This window comes from Brassica oleracea, chromosome C7 (assembly GCF_000695525.1).
Source record: "Brassica oleracea var. oleracea cultivar TO1000 chromosome C7, BOL, whole genome shotgun sequence".
Classification (NCBI taxonomy): domain Eukaryota; kingdom Viridiplantae; phylum Streptophyta; class Magnoliopsida; order Brassicales; family Brassicaceae; genus Brassica; species Brassica oleracea.
In genome coordinates, this window is record NC_027754.1 from 41,866,181 (window position 1) to 41,888,900 (window position 22,720).

The 22,720-nt window shown below is 37.2% G+C and overlaps 3 protein-coding genes across 3 annotated transcripts; 2 read left to right on the forward strand and 1 right to left on the reverse strand.

Moving 5' to 3' along the window:
* The first annotated feature begins 5,445 nt into the window (after positions 1-5,445).
* On the forward strand, positions 5,446-7,193 carry LOC106306540 (reticuline oxidase-like protein). Its single transcript, XM_013743194.1, has one exon. It carries the CDS (start codon positions 5,489-5,491, stop codon positions 7,094-7,096), a length of 1,608 nt encoding a protein of 535 aa, XP_013598648.1. The 5' UTR covers positions 5,446-5,488; the 3' UTR covers positions 7,097-7,193.
* Positions 7,194-11,116: 3,923 nt separating this feature from the next.
* LOC106306539 (reticuline oxidase-like protein) lies at positions 11,117-12,887 on the forward strand. Its single transcript, XM_013743193.1, has one exon. It carries the CDS (start codon positions 11,157-11,159, stop codon positions 12,774-12,776), a length of 1,620 nt encoding a protein of 539 aa, XP_013598647.1. The 5' UTR covers positions 11,117-11,156; the 3' UTR covers positions 12,777-12,887.
* Positions 12,888-13,403: 516 nt separating this feature from the next.
* Positions 13,404-22,629, reverse strand: LOC106303335 (tripeptidyl-peptidase 2; the record flags this gene model as incomplete). The annotated part of the gene is made up of 34 exons (XM_013739633.1): positions 13,404-13,757; positions 13,863-14,015; positions 14,180-14,272; positions 14,369-14,467; positions 14,573-14,668; positions 14,796-14,888; positions 15,040-15,111; positions 15,282-15,413; positions 15,500-15,551; positions 15,653-15,735; positions 15,885-15,951; positions 16,126-16,205; positions 16,428-16,545; positions 16,636-16,736; positions 16,837-16,965; positions 17,713-17,883; positions 17,951-18,063; positions 18,176-18,354; positions 18,448-18,602; positions 18,869-18,927; positions 19,206-19,285; positions 19,356-19,477; positions 19,580-19,754; positions 19,836-20,023; positions 20,119-20,202; positions 20,410-20,532; positions 20,611-20,761; positions 20,869-21,011; positions 21,104-21,190; positions 21,293-21,373; positions 21,510-21,619; positions 21,736-21,809; positions 21,883-21,961; positions 22,122-22,629. Coding segments are annotated over 34 exons (4,209 nt in total), but the record flags the coding sequence as incomplete, so codon positions are not given.
* Positions 22,630-22,720: the final 91 nt, after the last annotated feature.

Consider the following 22,720-nt stretch of genomic DNA (forward strand, 5'->3'; position numbering starts at 1 on the left):
GTCGCTTCAATCACTCGCTCCAGCCAACGCTTCGTTCCAAGCTGCGTTCGAGATACAGCGACCACAACACCTCGCTCCCTTGAACTCGCGTCCGAGCCCGCTGAGTTCCCGAGCTGTGTCCCAATCTCTCTCCGTCGCGGCTCGTCTCACTTCACCGCGAACCACCACGAACTCCTTCTTCCTCGCCTTGATCAAGCCGTGACTGCGCCACCGTCTCCTCCAAGCCGCGACCAAGCTTCCTCCGTCCAAGCCGTGCTCTCAGGTGCTCGAGTCTCATCGTCGTCGAGCTTTGCCGTGGTTGGAATCAGCTTCACCGTCGTTCGCGTTGAAACCAAACTCTCGATCTCCTCCAATGGAGACTTCTTCATTATTTTCAAGACAGGTCCCTGGCCTTTTGATTCTTTACAAAACGGACCCAGCCTTTGGAATGTGCAAAAATGCCCTCGCGAATCAAACCCAAAGTTTCCAATGTGCGATTTAGCCCAAGCGAATATTACGAATTTGCAACCTTGGTCCCTGGGTTCTTGTTAACATCACAGTGGACCCAAAACTTCCAAACTTTGCAGTATAACCCTTGAATTTCGCCCCAAACTTCCAAATAAGCATTCCAACCCCTATGATATGCAAATGAGTATGCAAATACAACACAAAGACCTAAATGCAACCTAAAATGATCATAATAAGCTAAAATATGAATCTAAAACTTATAAAAATCATGAGATATCACACGGTTCGATCTCGTCTAGCTTCCCTCTGTCTTCGAGTGGGAGGGTCGGCGTGGCTTCTCCGGGTCAACGGCGGTTCGCCGCTACAGGTCCACGGGGTCGTTCGGCTCGGGATCAAGTTTCTCGGCTCTCGTTGTTTCGTCGAGCTTGGGTTCTCTTTCTATGGGTGTGGTGTGTGTTGGTGGATCCTTCTACCACGTCGGCGGGTTATGGGTTTGAACACGCAGCAGGGTTGGTGCTCAAGCTCAGTGGCTGGCTCGTGCAAGGTCTAGATCGCGGTTTAAAAGATGGTCGTCTATGCCGTCTCAGTGGCCGTGTGCTCTTCCTCCTCACCTCGAACCTCCTCTTCGCGGTTCATGATCTATTTTCCCGGCTTGATTCTATCCGAAGTCGGCACCTCTTGTAGTGTTGTCGATTTCAGTGGGTTTCGGTTGGGAATTAGCCTTGTTCTTCATTCCATACTTGCTGGTGCAAGCGATGACTTTAGCAGCTCCAGTTTCAGTTCGTCGGTTCTCGACGGCTACGGACGTGTGATGGTTCTCGTGTCTTTGACTGTCACAGCTTGTGTCCGGTCTTCGTTCACATCCCAACACTACATGGGCTTACTTAAGTTTCTTGTGGTGGTGTGCGCGGCAATTGTGTGCAGGTTGGGCTCAGATTATGGAGTACAGAGGTTGCGGCATGTTTTCCTCGGATCGGCACCATGTACAGGTCGCATCCGGGCAAAATAAAAGCTCGGTTTGGTTGTTGAAGCTGTGTTAGGTCGCTGTTGTTGTTGTTGTTTGTTTTGTGGTCAGGTGATTTGACGCTATCGGCGAGCTCTTCTCTGGTGGACCATTATCTTTAAGAGCGGATTCATCGGGGAAGCCAAAATTATCGGGTTCCGACTCTCAGTTGAACTTGGTTCATCTTTTTGCGGCAAGTCGTTGGTGCGGATTAGACGATCACCGGAACTGCAGTTGTGGTAATGTGTTTGTCCGGCTCTTGCTTCTAAATTGAATCGTTGTTTAGGTTTTTTTCTTGTTTTCTGCTTCGTGTTATTCTCTGTAATTCTATCGAAAACGAAAATTGATAATAATATCTTTACATTTTACTAATATATATATATATATATATATATATATATTAGGCATTTTAAAAGAGGCAAACGGAAAACGAATAAAAACAAGTTATCATGGAATGAATTCGTGAACGACCGCATCATTACTACCAACCCACGTATTTTAATGTAAGCCACACAAAAAGAACACTATCATTTTCAACTTTTCAACAACAACATTCCATGATATATCTCTGTATTAACTTCGGTTGACACTTCTTAATTTTACAGCTTTTAGGCCGTAAGGGCTAATTAGGTTTTTGACGTGATTAATCCTGAACATGCGGATGCCCCAGTCCCCCCATATGAAGTACATATTTCAGTTTTATGTTACAAATTGCAATATAATGGGATTGTATCATGTACGTCCTAAATATTATCATAGACTCGTCAACAAAGGATGCATTTTAATCTCATTTAACGAGATAAAGATTCCTTTAAAACAAAATAATTACGGTATAGTGTGCCTAAAAACTATATATCTGTACTTCCTTAATGGGATTCTATCGTGTACGACCTAAATATAATCATATACTGTGCCCACTGGAGCTTTTAAAATCGTTAACGGAAGAAGACTTAAAAGTCAGAAACATAAAAGACGAAATTTAAGTAATGCAATTCATATTAGTAATAGTCAAACAAATTCTTAATACGTCTCATTTCTGATTTTGATAGTTGATGAAAATTCTTGATTTATATTTCAAAATGTCATATTCAATATCTTGTATCCTTCACATGGTATTTAATATTTATTAGTGCTACAGAGAGAACAATACATAGGGACAAATAAAACAATAATACTAATTACATACAAAATGATCTTAGAGCCTTCAATTCTATTATTGTGTGGGAAATTAAAGCGAACTAGCAAAAACTTTTTGGCAAAAGATCATGAATGATTTCAGTTGATGAAAACTTTTCGTATCTATACTATTAAACCAGGATCCTATTGTTTTTTTTATCTTAGCATGTCTTTTCTTTACTAACATTGAATGTTTCATTAAGGGCAATCAAGTAATATTAATAACACATCTATATTGGGCCATATTTTTTGGATCCAGCCTACTGTCCACATCAGATCTCTCTTGGGTCATTTGAACCGATTAAGAAATCAGATCTAATTCTCACATTTTTTTTTCTTTAGGCCATTTAGTCCAAATTCAAAAAAAAAAATTTCAACCATTCTTAATTTTTTTTTTATTTTCTTAATATAATTTAAGCATTCATAAAAAAAATTGATTTTTTTCATTGAAAAGTATAAATATTTATTAAAAGTATATAATTATTTTTATTAAAAATATTAACCACATAATAAAATTAATTTATCAGAGTTATACCAATTTAATTTATTAAAAAAATAAAATTTAATTTTTTAAACATAAATAGTCATTTAAAATGAAACACAATAAAAAAAGATAAAAAGTTTAAGTCTTTTATAAAATAAAATAAAAATATATGAAATATGACATTTACTAAATATTTGTCAATTGAAAAAAAAAAGGAAAATAAATCTGCGCTTTGAAAGCGCGGATCAAAATCTAGTTATATATTATAAACATATACTCCTTCTGTTTCATTATAAGTGTTATTTTAGGTTTCGGCACACGGATTAAGAAAACAATTAATTTTATACATTTTCTATAAAAAAATACTATTAACTATACACCTAACCATATTTCAACCAATAGAAAAATAAATTTTGCATAGAATTAATAAATTTTGCATTGAAAATTGAAAATTGAAAATGACACTTATTTTGTAACGAAAAAATTCTTTAAAACGAGATTTTATATGAAACGGAGATAGTATCGCATTTATAAATGGCACGTTGTGTATAGTCTTCTCTTCGAACTTTTCTTTACTCCTCCACAGTCCCACAAATCCCGATAGGATTCCAATACCGACGTTGACCAGACTTTAAAACCAGCGATGAAAAGGAAATTAACTAAATGTTGACCAATAAAACAAGGAAAATTAAACGAAATTAACGGCTCAATCGTTTCTTTCTATAATTTTTTTTTTGTATCGAACATCTTTAATATCATTTTCTGTTACAAAACTACTCTCTATTTTATCGGTATCTGTATTTGTAACCTGTTCAATTTGGTTAATGTTTTAGTCTTTTTCTTTTTTGACAACGTTTCAGTCTATTTTTTTTAATTTCATGTTGATTGATGTTTAATGACTTTCAAAAAGAATACAAACGACAATTCTTAGCCTATCCCTAAAAAACTAAAAGTATTTGTATACCAACAAGTGATAATTGGTTCGTGAATAATACTTTACTAGGTTAAGATCCGCGCCTTGCGCGGAATCAACATTATATATATAAATTATTTTATGTATTAAATATTTTTACATATTATGAAATAATAAATATATATTAAATAATTAAAAGTCAGTAACTGTTAAATATATAATTAAATTGGTGCGAACATATAAATCAATTTTATTAATCCAAAAAATATTTTTTTTTATATTTGATAGGATATGTTATTAAATTTAAATGATACTAACATAGATAATATATTTTAGTATATTTTAAATATTAATGTCTATTAAATAATGATTTTACTCATATAGATTTTTTGATCATTTGTATCTTTTATAGAAAAATATTTAAATTACTGATAACAAAATTTTCATTGTGGGATTAATAGTTTTAGTAATTTATAATTTAAAAAAAAAGTTGTCAATGATCGTTCAAAACTTTTATCAAAAAAACTGTTCAAAGTAAATTTTGAAACTAAAATATTGTATTTTATATGGTTTATAGTTTAATTTAAAACGATATATATATATTAATCTTAATAATTAATTAAATTAGACTTTTTACTTATATAATTTTTGTAATCATTTGTATTTTGTCATAACAAAAATTTTAAACCATGGATCATAAAATTTGAATGTGAGACTTTTAACAGTTTTAGTAATTTATAGCCGTTTGTAAAAATTCAAAAATATAGCATATACATAAAAATCTAAATTTTTATTATATGGTTATTGTGGTTGTTTAATTTATTTAATAGTTTAAAATTAAACAAATATGATAGAAGATACACTATTTTTTATCAAATATTTATTATTCAAAATCAATAATTGCCATATATATACTTTAGCCACATTAGGCAATTTCGTAAATTTTATTTAAGGAAATAATAAAGTACATTAATGATGAATTTATTGTTAGTTTAATAAAATGCTTATTATATAATTAGATGGACCAACATATTTCTCTAATGATTCTAAGAATCATTCTAGTGATGACATGTGGCTACAAAAAAAAATTGTAATGCTTCTCAAATAATATACAGGGGATTTGATTACAAAAGTATAGTAACCAAGAGGTCGTGACTTATAAGAGTTTAGAATAGTGATGAATACTCATAGTTTTAGACCAAAGAATGAAAGTCTCCTTAATCCTATTTTATTTGCCACTTCTCGCCACTTTTTTAAACGCGTTAAACGCAAAAACATTTCATACATTTCATATATTGCTAATTTCAAATCTGTATGCTAATATAAAATAATTGCAATTTGTTTTTAAACGAAATTAAAATATTGTCCGAAACATCTTTTCTCATCGGTTATAAATACACCGGACAAGTACGCACAAGACAAACACAATACGAGACACAAGAAGAATCTCAATCTCATTAACACAATGCGACGAAGCTGTGTCTTCTCCGTCGTTTTCTTCCTCCTCTTCCTCTCTCTACCTCTCCCCTCCCTCTCCCAACCATCGCACTCCGTCTACAACTCGTTCCTCAAATGCTTCTCCAAGAGAACGAAAACACCACAACCCCAAATCGCCAAAAACGTCTTCTCTCCGACCAACCCTGCTTACTCCTCCGTCCTCCGCGCTTACATCCGAAACGCGCGGTTCAACACCTCCTCCACACCCAAACCGACCATCATCGTCACCCCTCGCTCGTATAGCCACGTCAGCGCCGCCGTCCTCTGCTCGAAGCCCTTAAACTTCGTCTTCAAGATCCGAAGCGGCGGGCACGACTACGACGGTCTCTCGTACATCTCCGACAAACCGTTTTTCGTCCTAGACATGTCGAACATCCGCGACGTCTCCGTCGACGTCGCCGATAACTCCGCCTGGATCTCCGCCGGAGCTACTCTCGGAGAAGTTTACTATAAAATCTGGGAGAAGAGTAAAGTCCATGGTTTCCCCGCCGGAGTTTGTCCGACGGTTGGTGTCGGCGGTCACTTAAGCGGCGGCGGGTACGGTAACATGTTGAGGAAGTTCGGTTTGTCGGTCGATCACTTGATCGACGCGAAGATCGTCGACGTGAAAGGTCGTGTTTTGGACAGGAAAGCGATGGGTGAGGATCTTTTCTGGGCGATCTCCGGCGGAGGAGGAGGCAGCTTCGGCGTCGTTTTGGGGTACAAGGTCAAGCTCGTTCCGGTGCCACCTGTCGTGACGGTGTTCCGAGTGGAGCAGTATATGGCCGGCGGAGCGGTGGACATGGTTCACAAGTGGCAGTTCGTTGGTCCGAAAACCGACAGGAACCTCTTCATGAGGATGCTGATTCAACCGGTTACGAGGAATAAGGTGAAGACGGTGAGAGCTACTGTGGTTGCTCTGTTCTTAGGTAAAGCAGACGACGTCGTTTCGCTCCTTAGTAAGGAGCTTCCTGAGTTGGCTTTGAAGAAGGAGAACTGTACGGAGATGACTTGGTTTCAGTCTGCTTTGTGGTGGGACAATCGCGTTAACGCTACTCAGACCGATCCTAAAGTGTTTCTCGATCGGAATCTTGACTCCTCTAGCTTCGGGAAGAGGAAGTCTGATTACGTAGCGACCGAGATTCCTAGAAATGGGATTGAGTCTCTGTTCAAGAAGATGATTGAATTAGGAAAGATCGGTCTTGTTTTCAATCCTTACGGCGGGAAGATGGCGGAGATTGCGGAGGACGCAACGCCGTTCCCGCACCGGAATATGCTTTACAAGATTCAGTACTCTGTGAACTGGAAAGAGTCGTCTCCGGAGATAGAGAAGGGTTACTTGAACGAGGCTAAAGAGCTTCACAGTTTCATGACTAGGTTTGTGAGCAAGAGCCCTAGAAGTGCTTACTTGAACTACCGTGATGTCGATATCGGGGTGAACGATCACGGGAGGAATAGCTACAAGGAAGGAGAGGTTTATGGAAGAATGTATTTTGGAAAGAACTTTGATCGATTAGTCAAGATTAAAACCAAGGTTGATCCAAGGAACTTCTTTAGGAATGAACAGAGTATACCTACCTTGCCACGCAAGTCTTAAGAGATATTGTTTGTCATTTGTTATGAAAGATTGGTTTAACGTTAATAATGTAATACTTTGGTGAAGCAATATAGAATGCATTGGTTTTGGATATTAATATATTGTATGGTTTCTCTGTGCCTATAGATTGAGAGAGAAGTAGTAATATATCAAAATTGCTGGTGGTGATGCAAACCAAATCTTAAACCGGTAGACTGTTAAATACTTAGTGTTAGGTTTGGAGTAGTTAACGGTGATTTTGGACAGTGTCTGCGATGTAAGACAGTAAGAGTAAGACCTAATCAAGAGCCTATTCAACCATTTCCTGTTGTATATGATCATGATCGCAATACATCCATGTAACGGCTATACAACATCGCCGCCAACAATTGGGGACGACGAAGTCACCATATTCATCTAGTGGCAAGGCTAGAATTTGCAAAATGGATAAAAGTTTACGGTTCTATTCAATCCAATCCAAATCACTAATTTTAATAGAAATAAAAATGAATTATTCGGTATAATAGATTGGATTAAAATGGACAATGAATTATCCATAAACAAACCAATGAAAATTTATAACCATTCTAAACTCAAAACAAATATATGAACAAAAAATTACCATACCAAATTTACAAACCAAGTTTTATTTATTTTTCTCATATATCTAAATCAATTTTAATAAACAAAATCTAACTTAATTGTTTCTTATATATAAACACTATATTTGGTTGTTTTCATAAATCAAGTCTAACCGTATTCTCTTGTCAAAACCGTAAATTTAAGTCTTTTCACAAAATCGTAAAATCAAAAAATTTCACCACCAAAATTATGAAATTATATTTTCTAATAAAACTGTAAAATCATGTTTTCTCGTCGACCTACAGCAAAATTGGTCAAAATCATGTAAATGATTTATATTTTATATAGTGACCAAGAGGACGCAATGCTTTTTTTATCAAGTGAATACTGAATGAGTATATCATGTACAATGCTGTGTGGGTTTTTACTGAATGAGTATATCATGTACAATGCTGTGTGAAGAAACATATTAAAAATTATTAAACGGATGAGTTTCTGCTTTTTTGCGGAAAAATGTATTTTTTTCTTTGACAGAAAAGTGTGTTTTCGACGGAAACGGAAAGTGCGTTTTTGCGGTTTTTGCGGAAAATGCTTTGTTACGGTTTTGATGAAAAAATGAGTTTTTGCGTTTTTTATTGAAAGTGCATTGTTCCGGCTATGACAGCGTGTATTCACTTGATAAAACAGAATGAGTGGGAGTACTAATTATAATGGCTATTTGAACCTTTTATTTTTACCACTTAAAGTTTTTATAATGTCTACATGATTTTAAGATAATTTGCTTTAATATCTTTAGTAATTAAGAAAAACCAAACTTTTAAGAAAAATAAATTGATTATTTTCTAAATATTAAACACATGGTAAAATAATGATATTATGTATTATTTTTTTTGATAAAATATTATGTATTTTAAAAATAAAAAAATAGCATTATGACATATAACACATATTCAATTTGCTTGAAGCCTCTAAATTATTTGAGATGGCGCTTGACTGGTGCCAAAGCGGGGGATGGCGGAGGAGCCACGGTAATGGCACGTGGTTCTCCTGACAAATAACCAGCCAGTAATGGCGTAATGGATAGAGAAGATATAGGAATGCTTTGATCGCCTCGCCATGTCATTGGTCGACCTTGACCCCGATAGCATACAACTCTGGGGAATCGGCGACATGTATTGTAAAATATTAAGATTGTTTTTCGAATTATCTAACAATGACATCTTTTAATGAGATGAACAGAGAGCATCAGTCCATTGAGAAGTTATATGAAGTTTGAGAGTATTATGTATTGTGCTAGAAACGAAGCACACCATGACGTATTGTTAACCAGACTTTGATTTGTTAAGATCAAAATTTATGTACTTATTATGATAGTGAATTCTCTTCAAAATGTTCAATTATAATTTCAAAAACAAAAGTATTCAAAAATGTGAAGACATGATTAATGTGTGTGTGTGTACATGATTTGTAGTTCCTGAAAATATTTATAGATTTTACATTTCTACATGGTTTAGGGAAAAATTTATCGTTCATCATCTTTCATTTTCATCATATTTATTTTAATTTTTAGAATTTTCATATATTATTAGTTTTTAAGGTACGAAAACATCAAAATACCATGTTAAGAACTATCATGTTTTTATAATAGTAAATTTTAAATTTCAAAAAAATAAGTGTACTAAATTATTATTTTCTTAATTTATTGAAAATTGATGATAATAGAAAATGATGCGATACAATTTTTTTAATATATGTATGAACAATGAAAAAAAAATTATCTTTGGAGACGGAAAGAATATTTGGATTTATTACAAATTCGCAATGGCTCCGACTGGTAATTTTTCTGGGAATAAAAAGAATGGATAGAAAAAGAATGTATATGAATAAAATAGCAAGAATAAAAATAAATGGTTTTTCATGCTCAAAATTCTCAAGAAATGATTTTGTTTTTTATTCTTCTGAAAAAAGGGAATGGGAATGAATGAGAGGCAAAAAAAACATTTCTTGTGAATGGTGAGATGATCTTAGGGCTGGGCAAATAAACCGAACCCGAAAATCCAAACCGAACCCGATCCGATAAAAATGAATCCGAACCGATCCGAACCCGACATAAATACCGAATGGATCTTGTTTTATGATATTTCGGACTTTGGGTATTATCTGAACCGAACCCGAAATTAAATGGATATCCGATAGAACCCTGCCAAAAAGAACTTGTACCTAATATGTAGCCAAAATAATGTAAGATATTATTAAACATCTACAATAACTATTTAATACATGAAGGTTGATGGTTGAAAGTGGCTGTTGAGGCTTGTAATTTTTAGATTTTGGTTTTATTTTCATTGAATATTTATTTTCATTTCATGAGAACTTAATTTTTTCGTTTTATGATTTCATTTATTGGTTTTCGTTCTATCAATAACAACGTTTACCTTTCGTTTGACTTTGAATGATCATGTTTGATGTTTTTTCTTATTTTTGAATCGATTTTACTTATGTTTTGGTTATAAAATATGTACAAATCAAGTACTTTAAACCCGAAGAACCGATTTTACTTATATTTTGGTTACAAAATAGGTATAAATCAAGTACTTTAAAACCGAAGAATCAGTTGGAACCCAAAACCCGAAAGTACACCGGGTTGTATCGGTTCTTCGAAGATTTACTAACCCCGATCCGAACCCGATAAAACCCGAACCGGTCCCGAACCGAACTTTTATATAATCCGAATAGGGCTGATTTTGATAAACCCGAAAAACCGAGACCCGATTGGACAAAACCGAAACTCGATTGGGACCCCGAATGCCCATGCCTAGATGATATACATAAATAAGATCTAACTTTCCCTACAAAGAAATCAACACATATGAGATATTAACATAAGAAGACACAGAAAACAATCTAATTTGATAAGATTTCGCCAAATAAGTAATGCAAATCAATAACTAATAATTTTTAGTTTACTCCAAAGCTAACTATATTCAGAAAAAAATAATATGATTAAATAAGTTTTACTTTAAAAAAAAATCATTAAACAATGAGTCAAAAACAATCATCAAACAAGAATATCTTTCATTCATTTTTGACGCGAAATTACATATACAAATATGCAAAATTTTCTCTTTAAACCTGTTATTTTTGTCTCCAGTTTCCTGTGAAGTTCATAAAACCCAACAACCTTTGCTACAGAGTCACGGACACCAACTAATGCTACGACAAGACTAAACAGAAGTATAAAACTAATAACCCAAACAAAATAAAATTATAAAATGCGTAGTGGACTGTGGATAAACGATATATAAATAATAAAAGGTACATAATAATTTAAAAATCTCTTCCTTTAAAATTATATATTATACCAAATAAAAAATTATAGCTAATCTTAAAATAATTACTAAAAAACTGAAAAAGTTACAGACATCCTACTCTTGTCGCGCTGTTATAAAAGTACATAACAACACAGAGAAGAAGAACAAGCAAACGAATCATTTCAACAATGATTAAAACACAAACCTTTGTCTCTGTCCTTCTCTCCCTCTTCTTCTTATTCTCTCTCCCTTTCTCCTCACTCGCCGCACCTCCCTCTTCGTCCTCCGTCTACGAATCCTTCGTTCAATGCTTTTCCGACAAGACTAAATCCCCACAAGCCCAAATCGCCGAAAACGTCTTCTCTCAGACAAACCCTTCCTACTCCTCCGTCCTCCGAGCATACATCCGAAATGCGAGGTTCAACACTTCCTCCACTCCCAAACCGACGATCATCGTCACTCCTCGCTCATATAGCCACGTCAGCGCCGCCGTCCTCTGCTCGAAGCCCTTAAACTTCGTCTTCAAGATCAGAAGCGGCGGGCACGACTACGACGGTCTCTCGTACATCTCCCACAAACCGTTTTTCATCCTCGACATGTCGAATCTCCGCGACGTCTCCGTCGACGTCGCCGATAACTCCGCCTGGATCTCCGCCGGAGCTACTCTCGGAGAAGTTTACTATAAAATCTGGGAGAAGAGTAAAGTCCATGGTTTCCCCGCCGGAGTTTGTCCGACGGTTGGTGTCGGCGGTCACTTAAGCGGCGGCGGGTACGGTAACATGGTGAGGAAGTACGGTTTGTCGGTGGACTACGTCGAGGACGCGAAGATCGTCGACGTGAAAGGTCGTGTTTTGGACAGGAAAGCGATGGGTGAGGATCTTTTCTGGGCGATCTCCGGCGGAGGAGGAGGGAGCTTCGGCGTCGTTTTGGGGTACAAGGTCAAGCTCGTTCCCGTGCCACCGGTCGTGACGGTGTTCCGAGTGGAGCAGTATATGGACGCCGGAGCGGTGGACATGGTTCACAGATGGCAGTTCGTTGGTCCGAAAACCGACAGGAACCTCTTCATGAGGATGCTGATTCAACCTACTACGAGGAATAAGGTGAAGACGGTGAGAGCTTCCGTGGTTGCTCTGTTCTTAGGCAGAGCAGACGACGTCGTTTCGCTTCTTGCTAAGGACTTCCCTGAGCTGGGGCTCAAGAAGGAGGCTTGCAAGGAGATGACTTGGATTCAGTCTGCTATATGGTGGGACAATGATGAGAACGCTACCCAAACCGATCCCAAAGTGTTTCTTGATCGGGATCTTGATTCCGCTAGCTTCGGCAAGAGGAAGTCTGATTACGTTGCGTCCGAGATTCCTAGAGATGGGATTGAGTCGCTGTTCAAGAAGATGATCGAGCTGGGGAAGATAGGGCTTGTTTTCAATCCTTACGGTGGGAAAATGGCGGAGGTGGCCGAGGACGCAACGCCGTTCCCTCACCGGAATAAGCTTTTCAAGATTCAGTACTCTGTGAACTGGAAAGAGTCGTCTGCGGAGATAGAGAAGGGTTACTTGAACCAGGCTAAGGTGCTTTACAGTTTCATGACCGGGTTTGTGAGCAAGAACCCTAGGAATGCTTACTTGAACTACAGAGATGTTGACATCGGTGTGAATGATCACGGGGTGAATAGTTACAAGGAAGGAGAGGTGTATGGAAGGAAGTATTTTGGTAACAACTTTGATCGATTAGTCAAGATTAAGACCGCGGTTGATCCGGATAATTTCTTCAGAAATGAACAGAGTATACCTACCTTGCCAAGTAAGGCATAGTGGAAAAAGACTTACCTTTTGTTTTTATTATAAAAATTGAAAAGGTTTGGTTATTTACTACTAAACCAGTAATGTTTGGTGAAGGAGAATATAATAGTATGATTTGAAATATTGAATACGTATGTGGAACTCTATAAAAAGATTCTTTTCATTAAGTTAGAAAAACTTAAAAGGGGTTGTTGGTATTGATGACAAAAACAAAAGTTCAAAACCGTTGATTGTTGAGTATAGCTATACCTGATTTTGAAAATTATGGCGAAAATTGTGGAATTTTGTGTTTGTTTTGAGTTGTTAAACCGTTTATGATTCTCGTGACTAAATTGATGAATGATAGTGTTGACTTGACTATAGACCAAATTGGGTTGCAACTGTTATATTTTAAAATAATTAATGCAGTAATCTTTGACAATTTGGAGATCAATGGTTTAGTATTGTTAATTGACATTCAAATTTAGTTTTCAAATAGTTTACGATGTGGAGCTATACTGATCATTTTAGTTCATCAATTAAACATCAATCTTTTTCTTTTTGAATTTACAATTTTTTTTTCTTCAAAGCTACTTTAATGTTTGGTAACCAACTGATATTTTCTTTCCAACTTTTAAAATAGAAAACCTTAAAAATATAATTAATACAAATAAAATCTGATAATATAGGAATTAAACGTTGACAGTTGACACAAAACTAAATTGATCAATCCACAACTGAAACATATAAATATTTGGACTAGGAACATACAGAAAATGAAACAGTAGTTTGGGTTTTGAGAACAAACGCCTTTTATTGAACGAAAAATAACTTTATTAAAAGCATTTATAACAACTAAAAGAGAGGTAAGCTTGTAGGAAAACGAACTTGCATCCATTGCTTCTCATACGTAGCCAAGTGGCTCCAACCTAATTCCTCCAGTAAACCCAGTTTCAGTTCGTACAGTTTCTTATTAGCGGTCTGGTTCTCGTTTTGGATCAACTCCTCAAGTACCTGAAAATCATATAATCAATTAGTTTATAGAGTCATTTGGATCAAAGCATTTGCAGTTTTTCCTGGTACATTTGAAGATTTGATAGACGTGTGTGAATTGTTTACCTTCAATGCGCTCCCAAGTCGTGAGAGGCGTTTCTCTCTTAGAACAGTGAGCGTACCGAACTTGGATGATTTCACGTCAACCCATTTTGTCAGTTCTTTGAAATTCTCTTCGAACTTATCCTTTTGGCAACTTCCTTCTTCTTCCTTCTCACCCTGCAAACAAATGAGTGGTGTGTAGTTGCCCAAAATTAGCTAACAACATGCTAATGACACCACTCTTACTTTCATTTAACACATTCACCAACTATCTATAGTCAGATATATAAATAAATCAACATTTAACGATGAAATAAGTGAGATCAAAGATTTGGTCTTGCCTTCAAATTCTCGATTCTCGCCATGGCTAACCCTTTCTGGTATAGTGCTTCGGCTAGTTGGTCACGGGTCGTTTCCATTTTTTTCTTTAAATTCTAATTTGAACAACAATAGCACAGTAAGGTGGTTATTAGAGTCGTAAATAAAAGGAAGTCGCTAGTTAATAAAACGCAATAGATAAGATATCACACCTCTGCTTCCTCATCTTCTGGTTCACTTTTGTCTAGCAAGAATCTTGCTAACTCGTCTACGTCAACACTGCGTACTACTTCGTTTGCAGCATCAATAATCTGCCGAAAAAACTAGAGATTATTGAGCGTTTACAATTTGAAGAATGTATAAGTAGAGAAAGTAGTGCAACAATATTGAGATTAGTAATTCATTTGAAACTTCACCTCTTCGTGATGGCTGATTTTGTCCCCGCCTTCAGACCGAGATAGCAAACCTTCCAAGATCTTAGCAAGCAACGGAGTGTAGCTTGGGTATTCAGTCTGCCAAGGAACATAAGCTCAAGTTAATCATTTCGGATTTGGATACTTTTTTCAAAGCTTCGCAAATTGGTGGCACAAATCATTCTTGAAAACGAAAAAAGAAAGAAAAGCCTTTAGATTGGCATACCTTGAGACAGGCACACAACTTTTTCCACTCTGAACGCTCTTCCTCAGTTTCTTGTTTTAGGTTCCCAAGAAATTTGATCTTTGTGTCACGAACCTAATTACAAGAAATTCGTAAGAAATAGTGTAGAAAAGAAAATCCACCCCTCGATATTCATAAAACAAGTACTTGATTCAATTACATAATAGAACATTCGACCATGAATTTCAGTAAGAGTCGATATGAAACATGCTTCTGAAAATAATACCTCTTGTTCCAAGCGTTCTGATACAGATTTACAGCTATTTGTAGAAGAAACTGCCTTCTTGTCTTCCTCAGGCTATTGAGTACATAACAAAACAACATCATAAATTTAGAAAAAAACGGAATACAAGGAAAAAAATAGATAAAGGCTAAACACAAAATATGAACCCCCTGTAGCCAGATTGCACTGCATCAAGTATCAGTAGCCTATGGGCAAACCAGACAAGAAATGTAGTTTTTAGATACCTTATTTGGTGGAACCACATATGAAATCGGATAAAATGCAGGATTATCCTTGGGATTCTTCCCTTCTTTATCATCAAATGACAATTTCCCATATGAGATTTCTCCCACCAACACAGATCCTTGGGGAGTATTCTGCAGGTGAAATCAAAAGTGTAGTACATTTGAGAGGAATGTGATGCTTCGGAACGTTAATTATACTTGTCAACAATCTACTAAACCTTGGGTAGCTTATCCTTTGTTGGTGGGCCCACATAAAACGCTTCCTTCACCCTGCAGGTGATAGATAAGGTGAGAAACACAATAAGAGAACAACCAAAGTAGCAGTAGAGTAGTCAGAAAACTTTAAACTAGTAAGTGAGCTAAAAGAGTACCCTGGCATTAAAACAGAGGATTTAAGAGCACCATTTCCTGTGACTGGACCATCTGGTTCAGAGTGTAAGTTCAGCCGAACCTCCTACATCACCAGCAAGATAGATTTAAAAATCAGCTCGTCAAGAATTATAGTGTTGCTAAAAAATGAAAACACTAACATCAGAAATTCAGAATACACGATTTTTTTGGGAATCTTTTTCTCCTGAAAATACATCATAATCAAAATCTTACCCCCATATTTCTTTCAATAAACACAGTGAGTTGCTTCAACTTTTCCAGCAACTGCACATTTTCATGCCTGGTGAAAGCAATTAGCTTTTAGAATAGTAGACTAAATACATAACTGTGAAACAAAGTTGTCAACCATGAAATATATTTTACAGAGTTTGGTTCTGGCTGGAGATTTTGTGTGTACAAACTCAACTCTTCAAATTTTAAAACAAACTGCAACAATCAAAGATGTAGCGCAAACCTTAGATACAGCTGAAGTTTATATTCTCCCTTAGGGAGTTTAGAAGACTCCGGATAAACATCACCCATTGCATATACACGCTGGAAAATATCAGGACAACATGTTAAGGCAAGAAAATACACTAAAAGTAAGACATAACCAAATTTGCTACACAAGAAAGCAGAAACGCGTTTTTACAGGACAAAACCGAACTAGGGATTCATAAACTTCATCATATCAGGTTTATAGAATGCCAATGAGAATTTATCAGCTAGTCTATACTTGTACTACCCAGTCTTTTAGGTGGCAAGTTTGAAGAGTACCTTGTTGGCATCAGAGATCATATAAAACTGGGACTCAAATTTAGTGTCATATATGCGATTGTTCAATAAGGGTATATAAGGTTTCACTTCAGCTGCATCTTCTAATTTGAACTTGTAGCTGCAGAAACAAAAAGATAAGAACTTACGGTAACAATTTGATAGATAAATAAGCAACGAACGACACCAAGAAAGTAGAAGCATAACCCACGTTAATGTCAATGCTAGTATCTGTTTGCCCGACAGTAGTCTATCGCGCCCAGTTGATAGAGTCTTGAGTTGTGCATCAACAGGTTGATATGGAACTCGTATCTTCATTTAAAACAAAACACCAGCCATAAGCAATTCTACAAAATATATATATATATATATATATAAAAGGAGAAGATACCATCTCCACACATAAAAGTACCTTGTTCAGAACAGCTACGGGAACAAGTTTTTCAGATGCCAATAGTGCTTCAGCTTCAACTTTTATTGGTGCTTCACTTCCATCAAGTATCAATTCTTCTTTATTGACACCAATTCCATGGAATTCGATCTAGAAAAACACATAACTTGCATCAACTCATGTTTAACAAGTCACAATGTACTCGATACAGTTAGTAGGCCTGAGCGACTTGAACATAAAACTTAGTTCGTAACATTAGTCTGACGGTATGAAGTCTGGTCAATAACACATTTTATATACCTATTCACCTGAAATTCGTTTATAAAACCACTACTATTGACACCAGTTCCATGGAATTCAATCTCGAATACACACACAACTTGCATCAACTCATGTCTAACAAGTCATAATGTACTCAATATAGTTAGTAGGCCTGAGCTACTTGAACATAGAATTTTGTTCATAATAATTAGTGTGACAACATGACGACTGGTCAATAACACATTTTGTATAGTGTGACAACATGACGACTGGTCAATAACACATTTTGTACCTATTCACCTTACATTCGTTTCCAACCCCATTCCTAAACGAGAATGCATATGCAGGGGTGATTATTGCTAAACCAGATACCTAACACCCAACTAAATTGAGGCTAAAATTGGTAAGGGGCCAAATTGCAGAAAGAAATAAGCAGAGCATAAAAATGGGCCAAAAGATACACTAGCATGATGAATTCAAATCAAAGTAAGGACACCAGCACGAATGAAAAAATAAGGAGGGAAAAGATCTTATAACTTAAAAGTTCATTACCTAACACATGTCAACACTAAGGACAATAAAACTCTCTCTCTCTCTCTCTCTCACACACACACACATATAATTATCAGTTCCTACCTCAAAGTCAACGATAGTTGGTTCACGGCTTCCAAGGCCACTGGACCAGAACTGAGCTACAGCTAGTTCCATCGTTTGACCACTAACCACACGAAACGCAAAGCTTTTAGCAGAGGGAGATGCGAAAGTTGCTGCGTCCTCCCACTTGATAGGCCTTCGCAACGGGCAAAGCTGCAAATAAAGTAACGATTAGAACCAGCAGCAACAAAGACGTGAATTCTGCTTAAACGTGTCCTACCTGAAGGGTATCAATATAAAATCTCCGTGTAGTATCAAACCCTGAAGTTCGTATTGTAGCCTCAGCCCATGTCGCTCCAAGTGGTACCTCCATATATCTTCGTTCAATGTGGCCTGCGGTTATAATTATTGAGAAACAAAAAAAAACAACATAAAAAATTGGCAGCCATTTAAGAGGACTTGTTTGTTGTATAAATCACACATTATAAAAATCACAAACAATCACCTGAGACGAAAGACATTTGTTGAAATGAAATAACTGGAGGTCGATTAGCCACAGTCTTGGGAATTATTATTGTCACTGGGATTCTGAAAAGAGAGCCACGCTGTGGAGCTTTGCAATCAATCCCATAAACTTCAAAGTAGTGCACACCATCCCCAAGATTTGTGGGGTCCACAACAACGCTGAAAAAGATGATAGAATCTTACTACAGAGATAACATGGCAAGAAAAAAACAAGAAACACAAGCAGCTAGATATAGGATTGAAAACACTAACTTGAAGCTACGTCCGTTATGAGTGAGAAGTAGATAATCAGGAACCCGTACAACTCCTTCATCTGTGGAGTGCAACTCAAGGCATTCTTCAAAAGGCACAAGTTCCTTTAAATTACTTGCACCTTCATGGAACTTCGGGTCAACTTGTACCGTCCACTGTAATGTCAAAAGTATGCTTGTTTCACATAACAGACAGGATATATAACAAAGTTTGAAAGTGAAATATATTATCCCGTAGGAGATAAAGTTTTGAAGGAAAATTTCGGACTCCATGACATGGCATCCAAGAAATTATTCCACAAAAGGATGAATATGGCATGTCGTATGAAGATAATGACTATTTATATAGAATATAAGTTAGAATGCATTTGAGCAGATTACTATGCATACTAAGATATTCCTGTAATATAGCAGTAGTTCACCTCTGTATATTGTCTGCAAGTAGTAGCCTCCCGCAGGTAGATGCCCCGTGATGTTGGAGCTGTGTTCATAGAGTTCATAATTTTCTTAAAGAAAGGTTCATATTTCGTCGAAAAAAAGAAAGTTTTTGAGGTAACTTTCCCCCAGCCAAAAGCAGGAAGGCCTTTTAGGTAAGCAGCTACATATAGACACTACCAGTAAGATGCATTTGCAAAACATATGATGGAAATCAACACATTCAGTTGTTCTGTTTATCTTCAATGACAGTGGGATATGTTTCAGCAAGCAAGTTTCCAATAACTTTCTACCTCGAAAACTTAAAAACAAATGTTTACATACTTGTTTTTCCCGAGAGATTGACCTTTATCTGATAAAATACGCATGGACAGTCCTTAAACTGTTTCAAGTATTCATATGCCCTGCCATAAAAAAATTAATCAGAACTAATAAAATATCGTGTCAAATTAATTATAGGTTATAGAACCTTACTTATCAACTTGCATTAGCCCTTGTCCAGTAGTCAGTTTATCCTCAGGTAGATCACCTACCGGAGTTGATGTGTTTTCAAGAGCCCTCCTTACACTGTACGGGCTAACTGGGATGCCCTCAGCCTGTAGAAGCATGAAAGAGTTTCAGCAGCTGAAACATTCGCTGCATAAAAAGGAAAAAGAAACAAAATTTCCAAGAGGAAAATATAATGCTGGAGAAGAAACCTTCATAGCACTCAAAAGTAACGCAATTGCTCCACAGGCAGAAGGAGATGACATCGATGTTCCATTCATGAGCATGCGTCTTTGAAGCGTCCATGTAGGAACAGGAGCAACAGCCCCACCAGGTGCACTTATGCAGACACCAAGATCCCCATCAGAGGTTGGCCCCCGGCTTGACCTACAATATAACAATAACTATTTCATGCTAGCTACAACTGGCAATAGAATAAATCAAACGAACGGGAAAATGTGAAATTACCAAGTGTACTCAAGCCCCTCACTGGGAGGTTCCACCACCGAATGGGCACCAGCTGCCATTGCAGGAGAAACATATGCACCAACACCAATGATACTGGAAGTTGTTCCACCAGGTGCACCAACTGTTGTCAATGCTGGACCATTGTTGCCAGCACTACTTACAAATACTAGGCGTCTCTTGTTCACAGCCTAAAACATACCAGAATGTCAACAAAAGTAAGATTAAAAGCATAAAACACAACCAACTAAGTGCTGACTAACAAATACAAGAGTTTGGATGGTACTTCAGTAACAAGATCAACAAAGCGTCCATAGTCTGGAAGTAATGTTGCCTCTCCATAGCTCATGTTGACAAGATCACAATTATGCTGTAACATTACAACAGAAGTCAGCATATACACAAAAAAAAAACGTAATAACTCTGTCAATGCAAAGCAATTACATGTACACAGACATGAATTCCATACAAGCAATAATTACCACTTGTTTTGTTCAAGCTTCAAATAATAATATTAGGAAGTTACAAATGCATTTTCAGCTAACGGTATACCATTGTCACTTAAGTGACTTATTACCTCCAGGGCAGCTATCAATGCCCGAGTCAAGCCAGTTCCGGTCTCCATTGACCCTAACCGCGAGTCTCCAATTTTACAAGATATTATCTGTGCACCAGGTGCCACACCGTTTAACAAGTACTCCTAACATACACATAGAACAACAGTTAACTGACTGCAACAAATTATCAATATAAATAATTTATATAGATGAGTTAGCACCTCGGGGTGGTGTGCAGTAGCTATCCCAGCAACATGAGTGCCATGAGGAGAACTATCGGTTACAATGCTTAGGACCTTTCCCTCATCATACACGTTAGTAACGAAGGAGCAAGCATCTAGTCGGCTAAACACGCCGTACTTCCGCTCAATTCTGATTTAAATATTAGATTGGCATCGAAAGTTAAAGTAAAACTGAAGAACTTCCAAGCAAAAACTTTCTATATTCAGTAAGAAATAGATATATAAAGGAAGACGTGCCGGTAATTTGTCAGAGGGGAGAAGTCTGCTAGTTTCCCGCAATCTGGATCTTCTTCAAGACTCTGCGTATCAAGTGCAACCCTCCATACTTCTCCATCATGCCACACAACAGCATCAATAACAGGCCCCTTGTCTTCATATTTCTACACGAAAACAATGCATTTACAGCACAGATTCAAGAAAACAGCGAACAAGTATACCCAGCAAACTAGTAAAGGAAAGTCTCTAAACTTACATCAGCTTGTTTCTTTAGGAAATCAACTCTGCTTTGGAGGTCCTCACGTGTCTTCTTCAGTTTCGCATCATCCACCTTGCTATGCTTCTGGAGGCAGGAATTAAAATGAGGTCACGATAAAGATGAATAGCAGTGTCAGACTCACAACACTCACAATACAGCAAACCAAATTCAGCATCTCCGTATCACCTGATCGAAATCATACAGAATCTTTACAGCCTTTGCAATTTCTTCCTGATTCTTTTCATCCCATATTTTCCTTCTCTCTTTCTGTGTGATTAGAAAAACAGATAGAAGTCTTAGACAATAAGATTGCAAATCAGTTACAAAAAAACTTTGTTGTAAGATATTCCGATTATATAACTAATCCAGCAGACCAAAAACGGATCACGTCTGTAATGGCTACCTTAACACGAGAAGTTAAGTCATCAGTAAATAGCTGGTAAACCAACTTGCAACCTACACGCCACTCTCCAGTGGGGTTTTTCCATGAAGAATTGACAACCAAAGGTTCCCCTGTAACAAATTTATATATACATCAGAAATGATCAACGTATGTCATAGCTAGAGAATGGACGACAAACAAACCAACAAGAGCAAGAAAACCATCATGCAGAGATTAAATCACGAACCTGATGCTCCACGAATGAGACCATCTTCATTGGCTTTCACCACTGTGGAAGTATCTATATCCCCACTTCCAGTACTGAGTGATAAAAAGAAAAGAACACCATCAAATCACCTTCATTCGAATGATTAAAGAACAGTATAGAACATACCAGTCAATGACGTCTAGAACCTTTGGCTTCCCATCAGATGTTACATGCAAGCCAGCAGCAGAAGGATCAAAACCAGAATCTACACAAAGATCAAATTTCGTTTGGTCAACTCCTCAATCAGAATTTTACTCGCAGAGTTACAAATACAAACGAGAGCAGCGTCTTCATAACCAAACAATCTCTCTAGCGATTAACAATTCAAGCGACGAAAACTAAACAATCAAACGAGAAGGAAGTACCAAAGATGGCGATGACGACGCCGCGACCATCGTACTCAGGATGAGCTTCAAGGAAGCGATCCACGCGTATTTCTTTCTTAGGCATGAGAGAAGCAAGGAAGGTTGATTCGTTCAGCTTGAAATTAGCTACAGAAGCGTTATCAGCTCCAGCGCAAGCGACGCCGCCTCCGCCTCCACCTCCGCCGCCACAGTCGACGCGAGAAGCCGTTAGAGTCTCAGAAGAAGAACTAGGCATCGCCGAGGAACCGCTCCGTCTTAATCGAATTCCACGAGAGCGAAAGCGAGAGCAGCTTCTTCTGTTGAGTCTTCGATGAAGAAACGGAGAAGAAGAAATAAAATCGCGTGGAAGAGAGAGTGACGTGGAGAAAGAAGGAGAAGCCCAATAAGACGAACACGAGGGGCCTTTGACGAACGTGCCGCCAATCTGTAGCTGCAGACTCAGATCAGGTCCATCTTTGGGATGTGTGTTCGTTAAGTGGTAAGGGTGTTTTCGTAAATTAACAGGTAATAGTCATTACACCGCGTTGCGTGACGACTCTCGTATTGAGTCCTTTTGTGGATTATGTCAATGGAGGTGGCTTATTCTCACTGGTGGCTTT